The 21,680-nt window shown below is 38.7% G+C and overlaps 1 protein-coding gene across 4 annotated transcripts in view; it reads left to right on the plus strand.

Moving 5' to 3' along the window:
* The window catches only part of cdk19 (cyclin dependent kinase 19), a 64,839-nt gene extending 43,598 nt beyond the window's left edge, over positions 1-21,241 (plus strand). For 3 of the 4 annotated variants that reach the window (XM_089118288.1, XM_039666256.2, XM_039666258.2), the window contains exons 11-13: positions 202-280; positions 4,228-4,431; positions 20,635-21,241. In XM_089118288.1, the coding sequence (XP_088974414.1) occupies positions 202-280; positions 4,228-4,431; positions 20,635-20,748 (397 nt within the window). In that variant the 3' untranslated portion in view covers positions 20,749-21,241. The remainder of the gene's footprint in view (positions 1-201; positions 281-4,227; positions 4,432-20,634) is intronic. The other variant, XM_039666257.2, reaches the window with a different exon arrangement.
* The last annotated feature ends 439 nt before the right edge of the window (positions 21,242-21,680 follow it).

Below are 21,680 nucleotides of genomic sequence, written 5' to 3' on the forward strand. Positions count from 1 at the left end.
GATGCAGAACAAGGCTTTGGGGATTTGGAAGAGAAAAGGAGTGTTATTCTGTGTTGTTGCCTAGAAGGGGGTGTCTGTGTAGCACAACACAAATATTCCTGTCATAAACATGAACTCTGGTCGTTCACCTGTCATCTATTTATATGGGAAACAGTTGCAGCTCCTATAAAAATAGTTGTAACGTTTTCTTTGTGTTTTTAGTGTGTTTGCCGGATGTCAGATTCCTTACCCCAAACGAGAGTTCCTAAGTGAGGATGAACCAGAGGAGAAAACAGAGAAGGTAACAATGCCTGATCAAGAAACTTCAGGTTTTCTCACACTGCATCCAGTTCTGATTTGTGATTTATAACACTGACTTTCCTGAGTTTGCACAGTGTAGTCAGTATCCATCATATCTGCATTGGTTGCTATAACTATGACTTAAAGGAATAGTTGACCCAAAATGTAAAATCCTGTCATCATTTACTATCCCTCATGTCGTTCCAAACCTGTATGAGTTTCTTTCGTCTGTTGAACATAAAAGAAGATATTCTGATGAATGTTTGTAGTTGACGGTAGCCATTGACTTCCATAGTATTTTTGTCCTATTTTTGTCTGGTTATCAACATTCGTCAAAATATCAGTTTAGTTCAACAGAAGAAACTCATAAACTCAGATATTATCCTATTGGGTTTGGAACAACATAAGGGTGATCCCTTTAGGTGTCGGAGCGATGGCGAGAGACACATGTGAGTAGACTGGAAATTTTGCCCATGTTTTTAGTATCTCTCATATGATCAGTTTTAAGACGTCTCATTAGTTGTCAGTACAAGAACCATTCTCATTTAAAGGGTAACTAAACCCCTGGTCAGAGCCTGACTCCACCCACTGGCAATATTTGAAAATGCTGGAAAAGTGGACAGACCCCCTAGCGGAGATAGAGGCGACGAAATAGATGCTAAAACACTCTATCCTGATCGTTTTCAATTCTCACAATTACAACTCCTGACTCGCTACAGTGGTTTTGACTAAACAAGCTGGTTTTTATACGTGGTGAGCTGAAACCTGCGTACGTCACGAAGTGCGGAACATCCAATAGGAAAATCCAACTGCAGTAGCCACCGTTCAACCTGAAGAGGGCAGCACTAAGACGTTTTTACACCATATATTGTAGAAATAAAACACTTTATACACAAATGTCACAAAAGTTACTCGAATCAATGAGTGGTACTAATAAAGATCCATTCTTACAGATCATTAACTAAAAAAAGTTGGATCAGGGTTTAGTTGCTCTTTAATACACAGTGAAATGATCGGACTTCGCTGAATGACGATAAAGGACATCAGAGCTTTGAGTCTTAATGAATCGTTTTTGTGTGTGGTCTTACAAATACAATGAAGATTTTATCAGGAGTTTTCAGACTTTTGTCATATTTTAATCCTATGATAATATTTTAATTCTTGGTGATTTTAACATACATTCACGAGTCCGACTAAGCCCCTGGTCTTATTGCACCTACCTTATGGTTTTCATTTCAACCATAAACAGATTATTCATTCAGGTTGGAGGGTTGGGATCAAGTCCATCCTCAGATACATTCAAAATGTTCATCAAAATGGAATTGAGATAAGCAAACAATTGACTTCTTTCGAATCCGCGTGAACACTTATAGCTCAAAGGTGAACATGTGAACTGTTTTAAATCCAAGGTCGTGAAAAAGGATTGAGGCATAAAATGAAGAGCCCTACTATACACCTGGTGCAATACAAGTGTTTTTTTTGCTAGTTTCAGCCCGACGCAGTTATCATTTTCACGTCCTGCGCCACATTGTTTAAATAGGAAATGTATGTGCGCCCTTGGGCTTCTGGTCTGAAAATGATGTTGGCGTGTTGCTATTTTGAGGAACTGAAATAGACTGAGCCATTGACCAATTGAAACCTGCTCTAAAGTCAATGGCGCAATATTTATTTATTTATTTATTTAAAGAGCGTGTTTGTAATGTGTGCCTAGTATTAAAAATAAAAGGATTACAGTGTAAAAGATTAATAGTGTGTACATAAAGATATGGTGGAATCCGGCTTGTACCGAAGATGCTCTTGATCCTCGCGCACGAGCAGATCCGTTTGCGCTCTGGAGAAGCGTTCAGGTTTTCCGCTGGCAAATTCCGTCATGTAAAAACCAATCCGCCACGGCGCGAACGCAACTGGCTTTTAAAGGGAATGGGAGACGAGACTCTGATTGATTTATTGCTGAATAGGTTTAGTACCTATTCCTGTTACGCCCAAAACACTCCCATTACTCATTAAGAGAACAGGGACGACACTTTTAGACCATGCGCCGGGAGCGGCGACCATTTTTCCTGTCGTTATACTAGCAAAAGTGGGTTCGCACTTGCGCCCTGTGCTTTAGACCATGAGCTTATAACATTAAAATAGGGCCATAAAATCTGTTACTTCTTTTACAGTTCAATTAAAATGTATTTGTTTTCACAATTTTTCTGCCAGCCTGACCAGCCTAACCCACAGTGGGTTAGTGTAGGCAATAGGCATAAGCAGTTGCTGATGTCAACCTTGCACAGGACATTGTGACCATGAGCAGGGCACTTTGGTCCTTCAGGGAGTCTGTCCCTCAAAAAGTGTACCGAGATAAAAGCTTCTGCTAAAATGATTGCTTTATTACCGTTTCCACAGCTAATCTCTAATGTTACTCATTCCAGTGAAACCAAGAGTGAATCTGAGTGTGAGAAATGAGGACTGCTCAGATAGCAGTGTTGTTGAGCAATGAAGGATGAAAGGTATCCAGGCAAAAGGCAAACAAATGCAAACAAACAAACACACGCAGCACAAAGCAACCATCTCACGTCTCCAATGCTTGACTGAGCCAATATTTACTCTTACATTTAGTGACTTTAGCCAACTCATTTTTTTCTGTGTAGTAAATGAACCTCGCAAACACACTTCCATCATTACACTGGATCGGGTTTCTTTCTACCACACAAAAACCCTTATTTACCAAAGGTTTGCATGTAGGAAAAACAAGATGCACACGCAAAAAAGCTGATCTACCAATAGTAGGCTGCGTCTTTCGTTCTATTGTGTCATTCTCTGTGTGTTTCCCGCACAAAACACAAGGCATTGTCATCACATACCCAGGGCTTTCCTGTCGGGATTCAATCGCTTCCTGTGTTTTGTTCAGAAGTATATTTATATTTAAGATAAAATGCTTTGACAGCCTTTAACCACGGCAGTTCAGCATGTCAATAAATGAAATATTATAATGTTTTCTACATATAATCCTACATAGCCCACATGTGACTTGCTTGCGTCCATCGAGTAAGCAAATAGCCATTGATCGGACACTTCTATGATCTTACAGTTTCGGTTGATTACAGCGGTTTTAGAGGCAGACGTGTATGTTTTTTTAATCAGCGGTTCACTCATATCGACTATATGTGAAAACACCCTTATAGAGCGGGATGGTGGATAGACAATATAAATTATATCACACTATTTAATGTAAAGATTGTAAATATCACATAAATAACAATTGTTTACATAATATTTTATACAAAAAATAATTTTAAAATCAATCCATTTGAAAATAAAAATAAAAATCTTGATTAAAAATTATACCTTATAGAAACTTCTTGATTCTGTAATCTTAGTATAGTGTTTTCCACAAATAAAGAAATATATGTAATAGTTATATATATATATATATATAAATATGGGTCTATATAAAATGTTTTTTTTTTGTAACTTAAAAACAATGTCCACAGCAAACATGAAAAATGTTATGATTTACACAGTTGTATATGTTGCAATGTTGTAATTTATTCTATTTCGATTGTTACTAATATTATCTCCATGTCCTAATCTAGATAAAATGGGAGGGTTCTCTTTTTAGTTATGTTTTCTTCCTAATGACCTCTCCGTTATCCATTTCTGTATTACCTTTTTTAAGGTTATATATAAATGCTAAATTAATTTCTAAATTAACCATCCATTTCTCTCTCCATGTACTCTGACACAGGACAATCAATGGTTGCACAACTTGACAGTAACTAATAGGAAAGGGCAATTTATTTATTTATTCATTTATTATTTTATGGTCCACCCTGAAATAAAACTGTGCTCGTCTTGTTTAATGTGGTCATTGAAAAGTTTTGGTGTGTGTTAATATGAAATAATAAGATCCTGAAAAGAATAACTAAAAGAAAACTCAGAGATATCCTTCATGTCCTCTAGAACCAGACGCAGCAGCACCAGCAGACGGCAGCGCAGACGCAGACGCAGCAGGCTCCGACCCAGCAGAGCTCAGCGCAGACCAACGGCACATCAGGCACTGCGGGGGCCAACACGGGCCCCTCCCTGCAGCACGGCCAGGACCAGGGGCCACCCAACAAAAAACCTCGCACCTCAGGAACCGGCGTTCTTCAAACAGACTACCAGGTAAGAGGAAGAAACGTCAGAGGAAGCAGAGGTCATCATTTTCACGTCCTGCGCCACGTTGTTGCAAGATGTAAACAACACTGGTCCAGAAGCACTTCCTGTTTCAGTTTTTTAACACTACATAAAAGCTGGGATAAAATACAACCAACAGAACATGTAAAACTGAATCAAAAAGTTAAACAAACATCTTTAAGATGTTTTTCTTTACATGTGAAATAAAGAAAACAGTTACAAACTGGACCAGTGTTGTTTACATCTTGCAAAACGGTCTTTAAATAGCAAATGTATGTGTGCCCATGGGCTGCTGGTCTGAAAACGAGGTGTGTGTTCTGGCGCATTGTTATTTTTAAGGCACTGAAATAGACTGAGCCATCAACCAACTGAAACCTGCTCTAAAGTCAATCAATGGCGCAGTGTTTTTTTAATTTATTTAAAGAGCGTGTTTGTAATGTAGGCCATATTGGTGGGTACAACTCGAAAGAAAACACTGATTTTACCTGGTCAAAAACAGCTCCGTTTCAGTGCATATGTCTTTAAATGATAATGAGCTTCGCTAACTCCGCCCCTCTGTTCTGCGGGCGTTTCGACACAACACACGTGCAGTGGGTATAGACCCCTTTTGCGCTGACGTCACAGTTACGTCACGGCGCTAGCTGGAGGCAAAACAAAGTGTAAACTGGAGGCGGCCAATACAAACCAGCACAGATTCGGCTACATAATAAAGAGCTTAAATGATTGTTACTATTATTAAATGTCATCTTGTTGTGGTGTTTGGTGCAAGAATTGATGAAAAATGAATATGCTGTATCTGGAACTTTTATTTCTAGAAAATATTCACATCATTAAAATCGCACCGTAATGTCACTCTTTACATTGTCGTGGTCTCGGCGCTGAACTGCGGATCGTACACACAAGTCTTGTACAGGACCATAGGCATTTAAAAATGTATATGCCCTCAGTTACTATTTACGATCGTAGAAGTCAGGCCACTCAACCGAGGTAACGTACGCTAATCCTGTCAGGTAGTCCATGCATCGAGTGAGCGTGTAGGCGGCTACGGGTCGGCCAATCTGGTTCCGTCCGTTAAAAATAACTTTTGGAAATAACAATCGCGGTCCTGGACACTGAGTGACCTTACACATTAAGATAATATCGGATTTTCTCCAGTCATTGTTAAAAAACAAGCTAACAATCCTTGCTAACTAGCGTTAGTGAAGCGGCCAGAGCGATCTTTCTGCCTCCACCTAAGCTCCGCCCACAGAAAAACGTCACCATGTTTACCAACTGTCTATATTTGAGGGTATATTTTGGAGAGAGAATGGCAGCGGGAGTCTTTGAGGACACATCTGTGCAACCTAGGGCTGTGAATCTTTGGGTGGACAGCGAATCGATTCGATTCACGATTCATAGGTTTTCGATTCGATTCAAGAACGATTTGTGCGAATTCAGAACGATTCAATTCGATGCGATTCACATCCAAATTCGATTCGATTCTTAATTTTTTATATGCATTATTTCAATGCTTCACCCAATGGGTCTTTGTCTGGGTTTGAATTAGCCTACACAGTGGCCTTCGGGGGTCAGATAGTGGGGATTTTGTCCATTGTTCATGTTTGTAGCGGCAACCTATAGCCGCTGAGAGGCTAGGCAGCAGGAAATATCCGTGACGCGTTTTCTTGCATTGAATATTCAGTAGCTTTTATTGACATACACGCAGAAACAATGAAGAACATACATGCTAACGGTCAACAGAAAGTGAGCACTCCCCGCTACTCACCCCCTCTCCACACCCCCAAACAGGAAACACTATCAGGTATATACCCACCAATACCCATGTGACCGTCACACCTGGAAGCGCACGTAAATTACAAAATAAAAGACAAAACATTTTCTACACTTACATTCCAGCCCCTGATTATTACACAATACTAATGCAATAATCACAAATATAATCAAAACATGAACAATATTAACACATATAATTGTTATACATGATTTTCTCCTTTTTTTTTTTTTTTTCTCACAAAGGCTTAAGAAATGTGAAACAATACATGTGTGCGAAAGTGTCCAAGGCACTCAAGTGTTCATCATTGTAACGGAGTAAAGTTCATACAAAGTTCAAGTCTAAGTCAGTAAAGTCCGTAAATCAGTCAAGTCCAAGTCAAAAGGTCATGTCAAAAGTCAGTTGAGAGCTCTCAAATGTCAGTCATAGTTAATCTTTAAATTCCTCAGCTTCCAGAAGACGACAAATTTTGGTAATCGGCCTGGTTAAGCAGGTACTCCTAGTCTTGATCTTAACTTGCCTTGTCAATCCCTTTTTGTCCGTTATTGCGTGAATAATTTTACCCATGATCCAGGAACTTCTTGGTGCATTTTCATCCATTAACAGAACAACATCTCCCAACTGATAGTTCCGCGTCTTTACCATCCACTTTTGGCGTTCTTGCAGTAAAGGTAGATATTCACTAATCCATCTTTTCCAAAACAGGTTGGCTAAAAACTGAATTTGACGCCATCTTCGACGGGCATACAAATCTTCCTTCTCAAACAATCCAGGTGGTAATGTAAACTTTGTTTTTAGAAGGAGAAGATGATTAGGTGTTAAAGCTTCCATGTCATCAGGGTCCAAAGATGATCTGGTTATGGGTCGGTTGTTAAGTATAGACTCTACTTCGCACAAGAGAGTATGAAGACCTTCTTCATTCAAACTCTGCCCTCGCAGAATGGAGTTCAGTATCTTCTTTGTAGATCTGATGAGCCTTTCCCAGATCCCCCCGTGGTGTGAACCGGTAGGAGGATTGAAAGTCCATTTAATCTTCTTTTGTAGAAGAACGTCGTTTATCTGACTCTGGTTCCAATTTTGTATCGCTTCTTTTAATTCACGATCAGCCCCGACAAAGTTCGTTCCATTATCTGAACGTATTTCTGTCACTTGTCCTCGTCGAGCGATAAAACGTCTAAGTGCGTGAATGAATGAGTCGGTGTCCAGTGAAGCAACCATCTCAATGTGAACGGCTCTAATGTTCAAGCAAGTGAAAATGACTCCATAACGTTTTAGTGTGGTTCTTCCTCTCTTTACTTCAAATGGACCGAAGCAATCCAGTCCAACATGAGTAAAGGGGGGTTTGTCTGGTGAGACTCGATCGTGAGGTAAATCAGCCATCTGTTGATGACCTGCAATTGCGTTAAACCTTTTACACACCACACATTTTGACAGAAATGTTCTTATGGCTACGCTGGCTCCAGGGATCCAATATCGCTGTCGAAGAGCCGCCAACATGAAATTCCGTCCACTATGTCCCACTTCTTCGTGAATTTGTCGCAGAATTAGATTAGAAATGTGTAGATCTTTGGCCAATATAATTGGGTGCTTAGAGTGTTCAGGGATCAATGTGTTAGCAAGACGTCCACCAACCTTGATAATATCATGCTGAAGTATTGGATTAAGACTATAAAGAGGACTATTTTGTTTGACTACTCCATGTTTGCGTAGACTATTTAGTTCCTCCGGGAACCTCTTTCTTTGAGAAAGTCGGATGATTTCCATTTCGGCCCTTTCCAATTCTTCCAACGAAAGTAAGTCCTCACACGATGTAGATTTAAACTTCTGCATCTCCTGATTAACGATCATCTCTTGTACGTATGGATCTGTACTAGAGGAGACGAGAACAGTCTGCAGTCGTTTCCTTTCCTTGCTACGGTCCATCAAAATTCGTTTCAGGCGAAGGATCCATGCTACGGCTTTCTTTAGTCGAATCCAAGATGAAAAGTAATCAAAGAGATCCGATATGGAGTCAGAATTTTCATTGACTTTTATCATGTTTACCAAAGCACTCCTTTTAATCTCAGGGTCACGAGGCAATATTACATCCCTACAGGTAAGGTCCATTGGCCACTCGTTAGGTGATCGAGTGAGAAATGCAGGACCAGAAATCCACGTCTCGTTCTTCAAAAGTGAATCCACCTTCACTCCTCTAGACACCAGGTCTGCCGGATTGCTTGATGAATTCACGTACCTCCATTGTTCTACATCGGAAACCTTCAGGATTTCGGACACTCGATTAGCCACAAAGCACTTAAATCTAGTGGTGCTATTTCGAAGGTATTTGAGTACTGAAGTACTGTCAGTCCAAAAAACTGAGTTTTGAAAGGGCATCTTGAGTTCCTTCATCCAGATTTTGTCAATACGGCTTGCAAGAGTGGCAGCTGTAAGTTCCAGGCGAGGGATTGTAACAGATCTTAATGGTGTAATTCTTGCCTTGCTCACTAAGAGGGTAGAACATGCCTGTTGTTGGTCATTATGGAGCAGCAAATAGGATACCACTCCATATCCTTGTTCGCTTGCGTCTGAAAAATGATGCATTTGAGCAGTAGTTACATCTCCAAACCCATCAGGCTTCAAACATCTTCTGACCTCAAAACCCTCCAAGCAACGCAGATCATCCAGCCAGTTCATCCAACGTTGAACATACACTGATGGAATATCATTGTCCCATCCAATTCCCTCCCTACATAGATCCTGCAGTATCCTCTTGGCAGACAGAATCACAGGTGACAAGAACCCCAGAGGATCGTAGATGGAACTAACCACTGAGAGAATTCCTCTCCTGGTAAGAGGTCTATCCTTGACTACCACTTTGAACTGAAAGGCATCCGATTCAGCACACCATTGTACTCCCAATGCTCGTTCCACTGGCAAGATGTCACGATCGAAATCCAAATCCTTTACCTTTTTCTCCCTGTCATTCTCAGGTATTACACTCAACACAGCACGGCTGTTGCTCGTCCATTTTGTTAAACAAAATCCACCTTTAGCACACATACTTGTAAGATTCTTGTACAGTTGCACAGCCTCTGATTCAGAAGATACGGAAACAAGGCAGTCGTCCACGTAGAAGTTATTGAGAACAACTTCCGTTGTCTTAGGGTTGAATAGATCCTTTTGATCCATTGCACATTTCCTCAATGCAAAACTTGAGCAACTAGGTGATGATGTAGCCCCAAATAGATGAACCACCATTCTGTATTCCTCCAGACTGCTATTTAAATCACCTTCTGGCCACCACAGAAATCTCAAGAAGTCACAGTCTTCTGGGTGAACTCTGATTTGATGAAACATGGCCTCAATGTCAGCCATTAGGGCAATGGGTTCCAATCTAAATCGTACTAGTACACTCACCAGCGAACTGGTTAAGTCTGGACCTTGTAGAAGCTTGCTATTCAGTGATGTGCCCTGAAAAGAAGCTCCACAATCAAACACAACCCTGATCTTGTGTTTTGTGAGATGATAGACACCGTGATGGGGTAAATACCACAGACGTCCGTCGCGTCTCTCCAGTTCAGCCGCAGGTACCCTTTCGGCATAACCTTTATGAATCACATCCTCCATAAAAGTGGTGTAATCTGCATGAAAGGAAGAATTCACTTTGAACTTCTTATGTAGAGTTAGAGCACGTTGTTCTGCAATTCTCCTGTTCATAGGCATGACTACTTCGGCATTTCTGAATGGAAGACCAATATAATAATGATCATTAATTAGCTTTGCTGAATTGGACACAAAATTCATAAACTGCTGATCTTCTTTAGATGTTCCCACCATCTCTTCCTGAGCAGTCTCTGGAAAATCGGCCTTAAATTGCTGCTTCCACAACTCTTCCAACTTCATCATTGCAATCCTATTCGCAGTCACAGAAATTTGGTTAGCAGCATCATCTCCATTCATGCCAACTCCTTTGAGTGGTCCGTTAACGGTCCATCCGAACAGGGTCCTTACGGCATATGGGCCATTATTTTGACTACGTATGACCTCCCAAGGCTCCAATGCTTCTGGAACATTAGCTCCAATCAAAAGCTCTATACCAGCATTAATCGTAGGTAGACAAATATGACTCAGATAAGGCCAACGTTCAAGATCCTTTTGTGAGGCGATGTTTTCCATGGTCACGGGCATGCTCTCTTGTGTATACACTTCCGGCAATGCACAGTAATCTTCTTGTCTCAATCCAGAAATCTCCAGGTCTTTTAGAACGTAGCTACCGACTGATTTATCTTGGCTCATAGTTCTGAGAAGGATATTAACTCTCTTTCCAGAGAGGTTGAGCTTGTTCATCAAACTTTCGGTACAGAAAGAAGCAGAACTTCCTGAATCGAGAAAAGCATACGTCATCACCACATTGTGACTCTTTCTTGATTTGACACAAACTGGGACGATAGGTAATGCACAGCTGTCGTTACCAGCCCCAGTAAGACCACTAGTTTGGAGAGAGACCATAGCACTAGCTACTGCGGACTTAAATTCAGCTTTCTTCTTGTCCAATGTTTCTACCTTCTCATGAGGGTAAATGTGAAGAAGACTTGGGTGTTTAAGACCACATACGTTACAGACACTTCTCATTTTGCAGTCCCTACTAAGGTGACCTGTATGCAAGCAGCCAAAGCAAACTCCTCTCGTCATCAGAAAATTCATCTTTTCTTTGTGACTTTTTCTGATCAGTTTATTACAGACATCCAGCATGTGTTTACCATTACAAAAGAGGCAGGTTCTGTTAGTTGATATCTTATGGTGTTCTTTCATTTCAGGTATAGCAGTGACAGTAGTTGCAAAGCTGCTTCTAGTTTTCGGCTGACCCGCTTTAAAATTCATCTTCCTACCTCCAACAGGTGACACATCCTGAATATTACCAAACACAGGATCAGATAGAATTTTTACTTGTTTCTCGATGAAATCAACAACATCAGAAAAGGTGGTTTGATTGTGGCGTCGCTCCTTTAACTCGTATGCAACGACTCTCCATCTGTCTTTGAGTTTGTAAGGAAGCTTTGAGAGGATGATTTGCATGTTAGTGGTGAGATTCAGCTCATTCATATAGTGAATATCTTGCATAGCGTTGCAACAACTCCTTAGGAAAAGACCATACTCTTGCAGAGACTTAGCATCTTCAGATTTTATAGCCTTCCATAAAAGAGCCTTTTCCATGTATGACGAAGCTATTTTTACCTCATTGCCGAAGTTCTCTTTAAGCAAAGCCTTAGCCTTCAAGTAACCTTGTGACGGGGTCATGAGCTGGCAACTTCTAACAAGTTCTCTCGACTGTCCTCGTGTATATTGCTCCAAGAAGTGCAGACAATCTCCTGGGTTGTCTGCCCTTTTTTCCACCACTTCCTCAAATGTACGCATAAACTCATGAAAGCGCAAAGGATCTCCATCAAAGTACTGTATTTCTCTAGGTGGAAGGGAAGACAAGTTATGCTGTTTAACCAATAGGGCAGCTATTTCATTTTGCTTACCCATAAGCTGAAGCATGCTTGAATGGCCTGTGTCAATTTGGGAACTTGGTCTTCTTGACCCATGACCATCGCGATTCTGAATATCCAATGATGACAAATCAGGCAATGTAGCTTGTGAAGGTTTCATTTTAGGTCTTGTTGATTGTTGTTGTCCTAAACGAGGTGGAGAATAATTTGGGATCCTTTGTGTACCATTGATATGTGATGTACGTGCTACCGGTATGGACTCTGATGCTGCTGGGACACTAGCAGAAGGAACAAATGGTTCTGCTACCGAATGTAGGGGTTTCAGCACATTCCTATCCACAGATGAATAGGATACGGATTGAACGTCTTGATACACTTTTACTCTTGCCATTGACTCAGCTAATTTGATTTCCAAATCCAGTTTTTCCTTCCTTTTTCTCAACTGTTCCCCTCGTTCCTCTAAATCATGTTTCAATTGCAGCATCTTTTGAGAAGCCAATAAAGCAGCCAATTCTGCCTCAGCCTTGAGACGCATAGAAGATCGGCAGGATCGAGACCCATGAGATGTAGCTCCAGAAGATCTTTTACTGCTTATATTTGAAGCACTGTCCGTTGGTTGAATTTCATTTTCAAGGTTCCCGGAATACATTCCAGCTTGTAGGTGATGTACATTGAAGGGCCGAGTATTGTGTGCTGTAGACAACATGTCAATAGAGGATGTAATGTCAGATGCACAAACTCCTTGAGATGTAACAATGGCTTCCCCAACCACAGGCCCACGGATAATAGAAGAAGCGGTGCAAGCTTCGTTTGTCCATCGTTGAACGTCATCCACAAAACCATTATAATGTTCCAAAATGGAGTCAAACCATTCATTTTGTTTACTTCGTTCCTCGTTAGGTAGCAGAGGCAATACTCCTTTATGTAGCGCAATTGCATCATCCATAAGCACCTGTATCGTTTTCAACATAGAACACACTTGAGACGCATTATCATCGCATTTCATCAGCTCTTTCATTGATCCGATCAAATTCTTCACTTTGTTTACTTTACTCTTGCGATCCCTTTGCAAGGCTTCAATCTTAGCCACCAACGCCTTTGTCGTGGGTTTATGCTCTCGTTTGCTGCCATCAACAACAGCGTTATCCGTATCCTCTGAATTCATCATTCTCCAACGCAACGGACAATGCGAGCTCCGTTCCAAACCGCACGCTCACAGAGCCAAACAATGAATGAACGTAACCAGGCAGTAAATCACACGAGAGCCCATAAGTACCAGAGCAACACAGAGCGCGTTCAACTCAACGCCAATCCAATGACAACAACAGCGTCTTCCACAACTTCCACTACGGCGATACAGCACAATCCATTGAAACCGCGAACGTACCTCATTTGCCGTCTGTATGTGCGTCGTGTCCGTCAATCCAAACTCTGCAGTGCACGTCCGCCACTATGCTGTATGCAGGAACAGCCGTTTCCAAGTTGCGTCCATAATCCCTTCGTTGTGTAGTTTTCTGTTGACTTAAATGTAGCGGCAACCTATAGCCGCTGAGAGGCTAGGCAGCAGGAAATATCCGTGACGCGTTTTCTTGCATTGAATATTCAGTAGCTTTTATTGACATACACGCAGAAACAATGAAGAACATACATGCTAACGGTCAACAGAAAGTGAGCACTCCCCGCTACTCACCCCCTCTCCACACCCCCAAACAGGAAACACTATCAGGTATATACCCACCAATACCCATGTGACCGTCACACCTGGAAGCGCACGTAAATTACAAAATAAAAGACAAAACATTTTCTACACTTACAATGTTTGTTTTTAATTTTAATGATTTTAATGAATATATTATTATAAAAAAATCAATGGCCTACAAATTAGCATTTGTAGAAACCTACCTAAGTAGCCAATATTTTGAAAAAGGCTTTTAAAGTATTGCATTAATTGACTAGATGCACAAATTAATGGAGACGTTTTCATGATAAAAGATTGACGTTTTCGTGATGATATCAGGGGTGTGTGAGCGCGTGAAACCAATCAAATGCGGATGTCTTATGACGGCCAATGCGTGAGGCAGCTTGTACCAGGAACACTTTAAGGTTGTGTTTATATATTTTAAACCACTGAATCGCTATAAAATCGCGATTAATTCAATTCTTTGCCTTTTAAATCGATTATTCACGTAAATAAACGATTCACGATTCAAAATACATGTTTCAGGATCGATGCATCTGCATCGTCAGGATTTAGAATCGATGCATCGAGAAAACGAGTGAATCCTTACACCCCGAGTGCAACCGTATCAGTTTGAACCGGAGTCGCACCAGAACAAGATGACGTTAATCGCGCAAACATGAAAGTATTGACGTTGTTCGTGGGAAATATTCCTTTCAGAAACAAAACTTAGCCACTGCGTCTTCAGCGGTTCGGATTTAGGAACATCAACATGATTTCTGTGTTCGTTATTACATCCGAGAACAGAACACCGCAATCGCTTAGACGCCATTCTGCTCCAGCGTATATCAACAATGGCGGACTATGATGACAGCTCGCGTCTCTGTGGAAACGCTGCTGTCAATCAACAGTCGTGGGAGGGGCGTCCGATCAAGGGACGTCAAGAACGGCTCGATTTGAGGCAAGGGAAAACATATAAAGACAAGAGATTAAAACAAAAACACTGGATAGATTTTTATCATTAAATGATGGTTGTGTACAGGCAACGCCACACACATTTCAGTACAATCAACTTGAAAAAGTGCATGTACCATTATATAACCCCTTTAAAATTGGGCCCTTAGACTGCCATACCATAATAAAATTGCCAATGTTAAAACAAACGTTAACTTGGACAGTCTCCACAGATAGAACAGGCACTGCTGGCCTTTTTTACAAACCATCTTCTCCACATTGAAATTAAAATTCAACGTCTTATCAATCACAAATACTTTCCTCACCCTCAACACCCTGCACTTTGATAGTTGTTCTCTTTAAAGCGATTTGATTACGCCTGAAATCAATACGCATTTTAAACACAGGGATCACACCACTAGACAAAATCATCTACAGCATCATTTTCAGACAGGGTCATTTTCGTTGGCACAGAGGAGGCGAACAATAGCTGAATCGTCTGCTAATTTTAAGAGAAGTCTTTTATCATGCCTGGCAAATATACAGGAGTGGAGAAAGGTCAGTTGACCAAGGAAAGATCCAACCAACAATGCTAAAATCAAGACCAAAGCTCAATATGAGGTCGTATCTTATTAAGCAGATGAGAAATCAACAAATAAAATCTAGCATGGGTCTTGGTTCCTTCCAAATGATTAAGTGCCGAATTAAACGAAATGGCCTTAGCATCCTCTACAGTGTAAAAAAAAAAAGAAATCCTGTGAAAATTACAGTAAAATACAGCAGTTGTTTTTGTTTTACGGTACTAAAACCCTCGCTTGGCCCTATATGCAAACTGAAGAGGATCGGAGGAATCTTCTACCTTTATAAGAAGCATTCTAGTAAAAAAAAAAAAAGACTTCATACTAAAGGATCATTTACACTACTGGGTGATTGTTTTCAGCCACTGGAATGACTGGAGGTTTCTCTGCAGCTTCTGTTTGAATGAGGATCAGTTGAAAGATATGATCAAATAAAAAGATCCCAATTGCTAGGCCGAGGAATTGAGCAGCCGATCCTCGCTATGATCAGGACTCGGGTTTTTGCTCACTTTAGAATGATAAACATATGAATTATTGCCGGTCTATTGCCAGATAAACTCCTTTTCTGCTCACAAATAATATTCCTAAAATCAAGTGCATCAATCTTCACATAAAATTCATAAAATCTCTTACGCAAGCTAATAATCATTCGTCTCTGTACTCTTTCAATGACACCTTAGAATCTCTTTTAGGCTTTGTGCCAACAATGGTTTTCATGTCATCCCATCTTTTCTGTGTAGTGCAGCATTGCTTTAGTTACTTCCAAATTCACTTTCTTTTTTAATCAATTCATCTCCTTCCTAAAATACATGCTGTCATTTTTTTTACAGTCCCTTGAGTGATTTATATATCCATGGGTTGATGTTTGGATATATACCTTTACAGACTTTCAGGAACAATGTAATCAACACACACATCAGAGACTCTTTAACAACGTCCCGATCTTTACATTCACAACCCGCTTGTGGGATCGAGATACAATCTGCAGTCCAGTTCTTAAACTGTCTGGCTAAAGTTACTTGTAGGAGCCATTTATACCTTCACCTTTTATAGATAGGTTAGTATTGCTATTACCTAGTCTAGCCACTTGGTGGGAGTGTTTCACTGGGCATGACATCGCTGGGAATTAAGTATATTTACAGGTGTGGTAATCAGTTAGGTATGGTGTGGGACACACAGTTCTTACCGTAGCCGTGAGCACTCATTTACCAACAGCACTTTAATATTTACAACTGGGTGAAGTAGCCTATCATTTTAATGTAAATTATTCCCTTTTTGTACCTCTATCTATAATAAACGGGAACACCACCCAAAGAGAGCAAATGTTTGGACCTTTGGATTTTTCCGCTACGTGTTGAGAACACCATGCCATCTATACCAGGCTTATAGGATAGCCTCAACATTACTTTTGTAAAATCAACAGTAATAAGCGTATGATCAGAGATCGGAATAGCCAGACCACAGATGGAAATATTATTCAGACCAGATCAGTGTTTAATTTCAGTCGGATCCTACCAGATCCTGTTCCGGAAATGTCGTATTTGGGATTTTTGCACCGCAGTATTTGCTTTTAAATGATCCAGAATTAGCAAATGGATTACAAGGTGACCGTATGTGCAGACGTATGAGGCCATAAACATAATAAATACATCGACGCCCTATTGGCCGCTTTGGAGCGCTGCTGTACGGAGGCGTATTGCATTCACTTGAAGAAAAAAAAATCTACTCTGTTTTTCCAAATTAACGAGTTAATTTTTCATGAGAAAAAAAATTTGCTCTGTTTTTCTGAATTAACGAGTTAATTTTTCATGAGAAAATTTATTTTTGCTGTTTTTTCTGAATTAACTCATTAATTCAGAAAAACAGAGCAAAAAAAAAAATTCCATTAAAAATTAACTCATTAATTCAGAAAAACAGAGCAAAAAAATTTTTTCTCATGAAAAATTAACTAATTAATTAAGAAAAACAGAGCAAAAAAAATTTCTCATGAAAAATTAACTCGTTAATTCAGAAAAACAGAGCAAAATTTTTTTTTCTCATGAAAAATGAACTCATTAATTGAGAAAAACAGAGCAAAAAAAAATTTCTCATGAAAAATTAACTCGTTAATTCAGAAAAACAGAGCAAAATTTTTTTTCTCATGAAAAATTAACTTATTAATTAAGAAAAACAGAGCAAAAAGAAAATTCTCATGAAAAATTAACTCGTTAATTCAGAAAAACAGAGCAAATTTTTTTTTCTCATGAAAAATGAACTCATTAATTGAGAAAAACAGAGCAAAAAAAATTTCTCATGAAAAATTAACTCATTAATTCAGAAAAACAGAGCAAAGAAATTTTTTCTCATGAAAAATTAACTAATTAATTCAGAAAAACAGAGCAAAAAAAAAATTCTCATGAAAAATTAACTCGTTAATTCAGAAAAACAGAGCAAAATTTTTTTTTTCTCATGAAAAATGAACTCATTAATTGAGAAAAACAGAGCAAAAAAAATTTTTTCATGAAAAATTAACTTGTTAATTCAGAAAAACAGAGTAGATTTTTTTTCTTCAAGTGAATGCAATACGCCTCCGTACTGCTGCGATATGTCAACACATCCGCCATTTTGTAAGACTGCACACATCAAATGCAAGTAAATAGAGAACTGACAAAAAAAAATAATGTATCAACTGATTTCAGTGGTTTGTACGTGGTGTACAAAACGTTCCATCTCTAAGTTATTTAAAATCTCGATAGTTAGACTTAATTAAAATATATATATATATATATTTTTCAATAACGAATTGTCAAAGCTCAGGCTTGTCATGTATCTGGCTTTTTATTCTTGGATAAGAATTGTGAAGACCCCAATACTGAGATACAATTTATTTTCACATTCAATTTGACAAAGTTTTCTTATTGTGGAAAAAGCATTTTCTGTGATTGACCCGATTTGAGAAGTAACAAAGATAACTGATGGATCCGTTATGGTAATACATATGATATGGTACAACTACAGTGCAATGCAAATATGGTAAATATAAGATAAAGTGAGTAGTATAACAGTGTGCAGCAAATAAAATAGTAATGAATAGTATAATTCACATACATTATTGATAATAGCATATAGTTTGTGTATAATAAATACTATATTAATACTATAATATTAATGGAATAAGAAATGTCAATTCAGTATTAGACAATAGAAAATAAGTAAAATAGTGACTGAATGGTACAATCATTTAACAGCATAGCTGTAAGTGGTATAATATTACAACAATAAGAAGAACAGCAAATGCAATGTAATATCAATTGCAGAATATTATGAAAAAAATATGAAACATTATAATATTGATCATTAAACTGATATTTAACAAAAAGGGATTTTATATAGGCCTATATACAGTGAATGGAATATATATACAACATAATTTATATTTAATATATTATTATTCAATATAATATTTGGTCATTCACAAAGAGAATAGCCTCGATCTGTCCACACAGACACACTGCACATGTGCTCTAGCACAACCTAGTGTCCAACCAGAGATAACAACAGCATCATCCTTAAACAGACACCATTCTGGTGTGAACATAATAAACGGACTAAACTAATATAACATATAAATACTGTACTTTTTACATCTTTATTAAAGACATTGAGTAATCATTCATAATGTATGCTGGAAGGAGTAAGTGGATTTAGAAAGGATGTTTGACGAGTCTTGCTCTCTTAGAGCGGTCACATGATGCTATTTTAAAAGTTTAAAATTATTTGGATTATTGTGTGTAATATAATAAGTTATCAGGCTTTATTTAAGACACATTTATTTGTCACATACTGTACATTATTGGAGCTCCTCTATTCCCAGTCTCTCTGAAACACGCTAATTTCTGTCCAGCAACAACTTTATTCATAAATCTTAACCTCAACATCTTGACAACAACTCTGGGTAGGAATTATGCTAATATTTCACATTATTACTGTATGTAGATTGTGGAAGTAATATCTGGACTTGGATCAAGGCATTAGGCGGGTCTGGATCAGTGTTGTCTGATAGATAGAATAAATCACTCTGTGAGAGACTCTAGCCCTATTCACATAGGATTAGTATCTTGTGTCAATTTGAAATGACCCCCCCCCCCACACATCTGGGTTTCGTGTGACGCATTCGCACGGGATAAGCGAAGCCTGTGATTTTACTCGCATTTACCGACTTATCTCCCGGATATGATGTCAATAGGGCTGGAAATGTCTTTATTATAGATCTGGCTGTATGATATATCATAAACCGCATGCTGCTATACATGTCATTCATCTCTAATCATTCTTTTTGTTTTTGCTCTTCTGATGGTTTGCAGCTTTCTCTTTCTGTAAATTGTATGGTGTATACACTCTTAGAAGAAAAGGTTCTATATAGAACCTTAAAAGGTTCTATCAGCGCTACGTATTTAGAACCCCTAAAAGGTTCCATACACTCTTAAAAAAAGGTTCTATATAGAACCCTGGGGTTCCAAACTTGGCCAATAGAACCTTTTACCAAAAAAAAATATATAGAACCATTTTGGAGTTCCATAAATGAAGCGGGGGATGGAAACATTTCTGGTTCTAAATAGAACCATTTCTTCTAAGAGTGTAGCGAAATGACCCAGCACCCAAAATACCATCAAAACACTCCAACTTTACACTGTAAACTGTAACAAGTTGAATTATTACAACAGCAAACCAACTGTAATTTTCTTCATTATTTTTGAGTTGCTAAAGCTTAATAAAACTTTGTATAGATAACATGTAACATATAGATAACAAGAAAATGTGTTCAAAAGAAGACTTATTATGAGACACGAGTACTATGCTGTCCCCCAGAGTGCATTTCGGCATTAATAAATGATTAATTAGCTCTGTGTTCTGGCTTTTATTTGCCACTTTATCATCTTGGGCTTTCTGAGTATAGAATAGCACCATAGTATTAGTAGATTTTTTATTTTATTTATATAGCTTCTTTTTCAACAGCCAAGGCTGCTTAACGAAGAAAGGAAATAGAAGCAAATAAACATTAAAGCACAACACACACACACACACAGAGAGAGTAATACACAGAGCTCGCTTACAAAGTTAGGTTAAACATACAAACAAAGAGGGATTCAAACAATTAACATATCCATAACAAGGTACAATTCAACAAATTGTATATGTAGTCAACTCAAAAATGTTAATTAGGACATTTATGAGGTTTTATACCATATAACAATATGCAATAGGGGCGTAACAATATATCGTTGTAACCTTATATTGCAGTGACTAAATGTGTCATGTATAATTGACCCAAAATGAAAATTAATGTGTGAAAAAGTTCAAGTTTACAGAGTTTTAGTGTCAGTACTACATTAAACTACTATATCTAATGTTGAATATAATGAATAATAATGCATTGGGGGATATCTGTGTGTCCTGATAATGTCTTGTTTTCAGTAAAAGTGTCCTACATGATATTAAATATATCTATTTAGTGACAGAAATCAAGCTGTATTTTCAGCTTCACAATCCTGGTGTTACATTTCATTTTTTTAATCAACAGTAGATGTTTTGTGAACCTTTTACCAAATGTCTTGGCGTATGGCAATAATATGGTATGGTGAGTTCACGTGTGTCGAATAACCGCTAATATGCACGTAAATAAACAAGACCTATAATATTACGGTTCAGTTTCAGTTTTTTATAATAATTGAACTTTCTTCTCACTTTCTTTCATTGCAGCACTCCAGTTCTCGGCTCGGTTACCAGAGCAATGTCCAAGGCTCCACCCAGTCGCAAAGCACTATGGGATATTCGTCCTCATCTCAGCACTCTCATCAGTCTCATCGATACTGAGACTCAAACCCATACATGAGCACTGCAAAGAAACATTAACCACGAGCATAAGTCGGTGTTGTCATCCGAAGAAACGTCGGGGTTTGTCCCAAAATAAACACAAAACCTCATTTTTTCACAAATCAAAGCCGTCTACAATTCTCAACAAACGCCACACCAATCGAAGCACATCTTTGCAACCCCTTCCCCTCAAACACCTCTGAAGAACCAGATCCATAATCAACAAGATTTCAATACATTTAAAAAGTTGACCAGCTCCAATTATACAATCTGCTGACTGTCAAAAAGACCAGCCAAATGCGGTTCAGGTCGAGGTTCGAGAAAGAAGAGACACGAGGCAGACATCCTCCAAACCTCAGCCAGTCCAAAGTAACGTCCATCCTCACTGAATGTCAAACTTCTGCCAGATACAGTGGTGTGAATGAGTGTTGGCACCCCATGCTAAAGTTGCCTAAAAAGAGGAATAAAAAATCATCTTTTGGATATTGATCTTAATGCCTTAATTATAAAAATGAGGAAAACTCCAACCTTTAAGGACACCAATTTTCTTTGTGAATGAATAATGTATCATAAATAAATAAATGTTTTCCCTTAAAATACAGGGTGCATAAGTCATTGTTAAATTCCCATAGAGTCAGGCAGATTTTGATTTTTAAAAGCCAGTTATTTCATGGATCCAGGATAATATGCATCCTGATAAAGTTCCCTTGGCCTTTGGGATTAAAATATCCCCACATCATCACACACCTTCAGATTGGCATGGTTTTACTTCAGTTAGCCTAATAGCTGGTTTGATTTGCATTGAAAGATGATCTTATGGAAAGTACCCCATGCCAATCTCTAGGTGTGTGATGATGTGGGGATATTTTAATCCCAAAGGCCAAGGGAACTTTATCGGGATGCATATTATCCTGGATCCATGAAATAACTGG

Source organism: Pimephales promelas, chromosome 13 (genome assembly GCF_988280905.1).
Source record: "Pimephales promelas chromosome 13, fPimPro1.hap1.1, whole genome shotgun sequence".
NCBI lineage: Eukaryota > Metazoa > Chordata > Actinopteri > Cypriniformes > Leuciscidae > Pimephales > Pimephales promelas.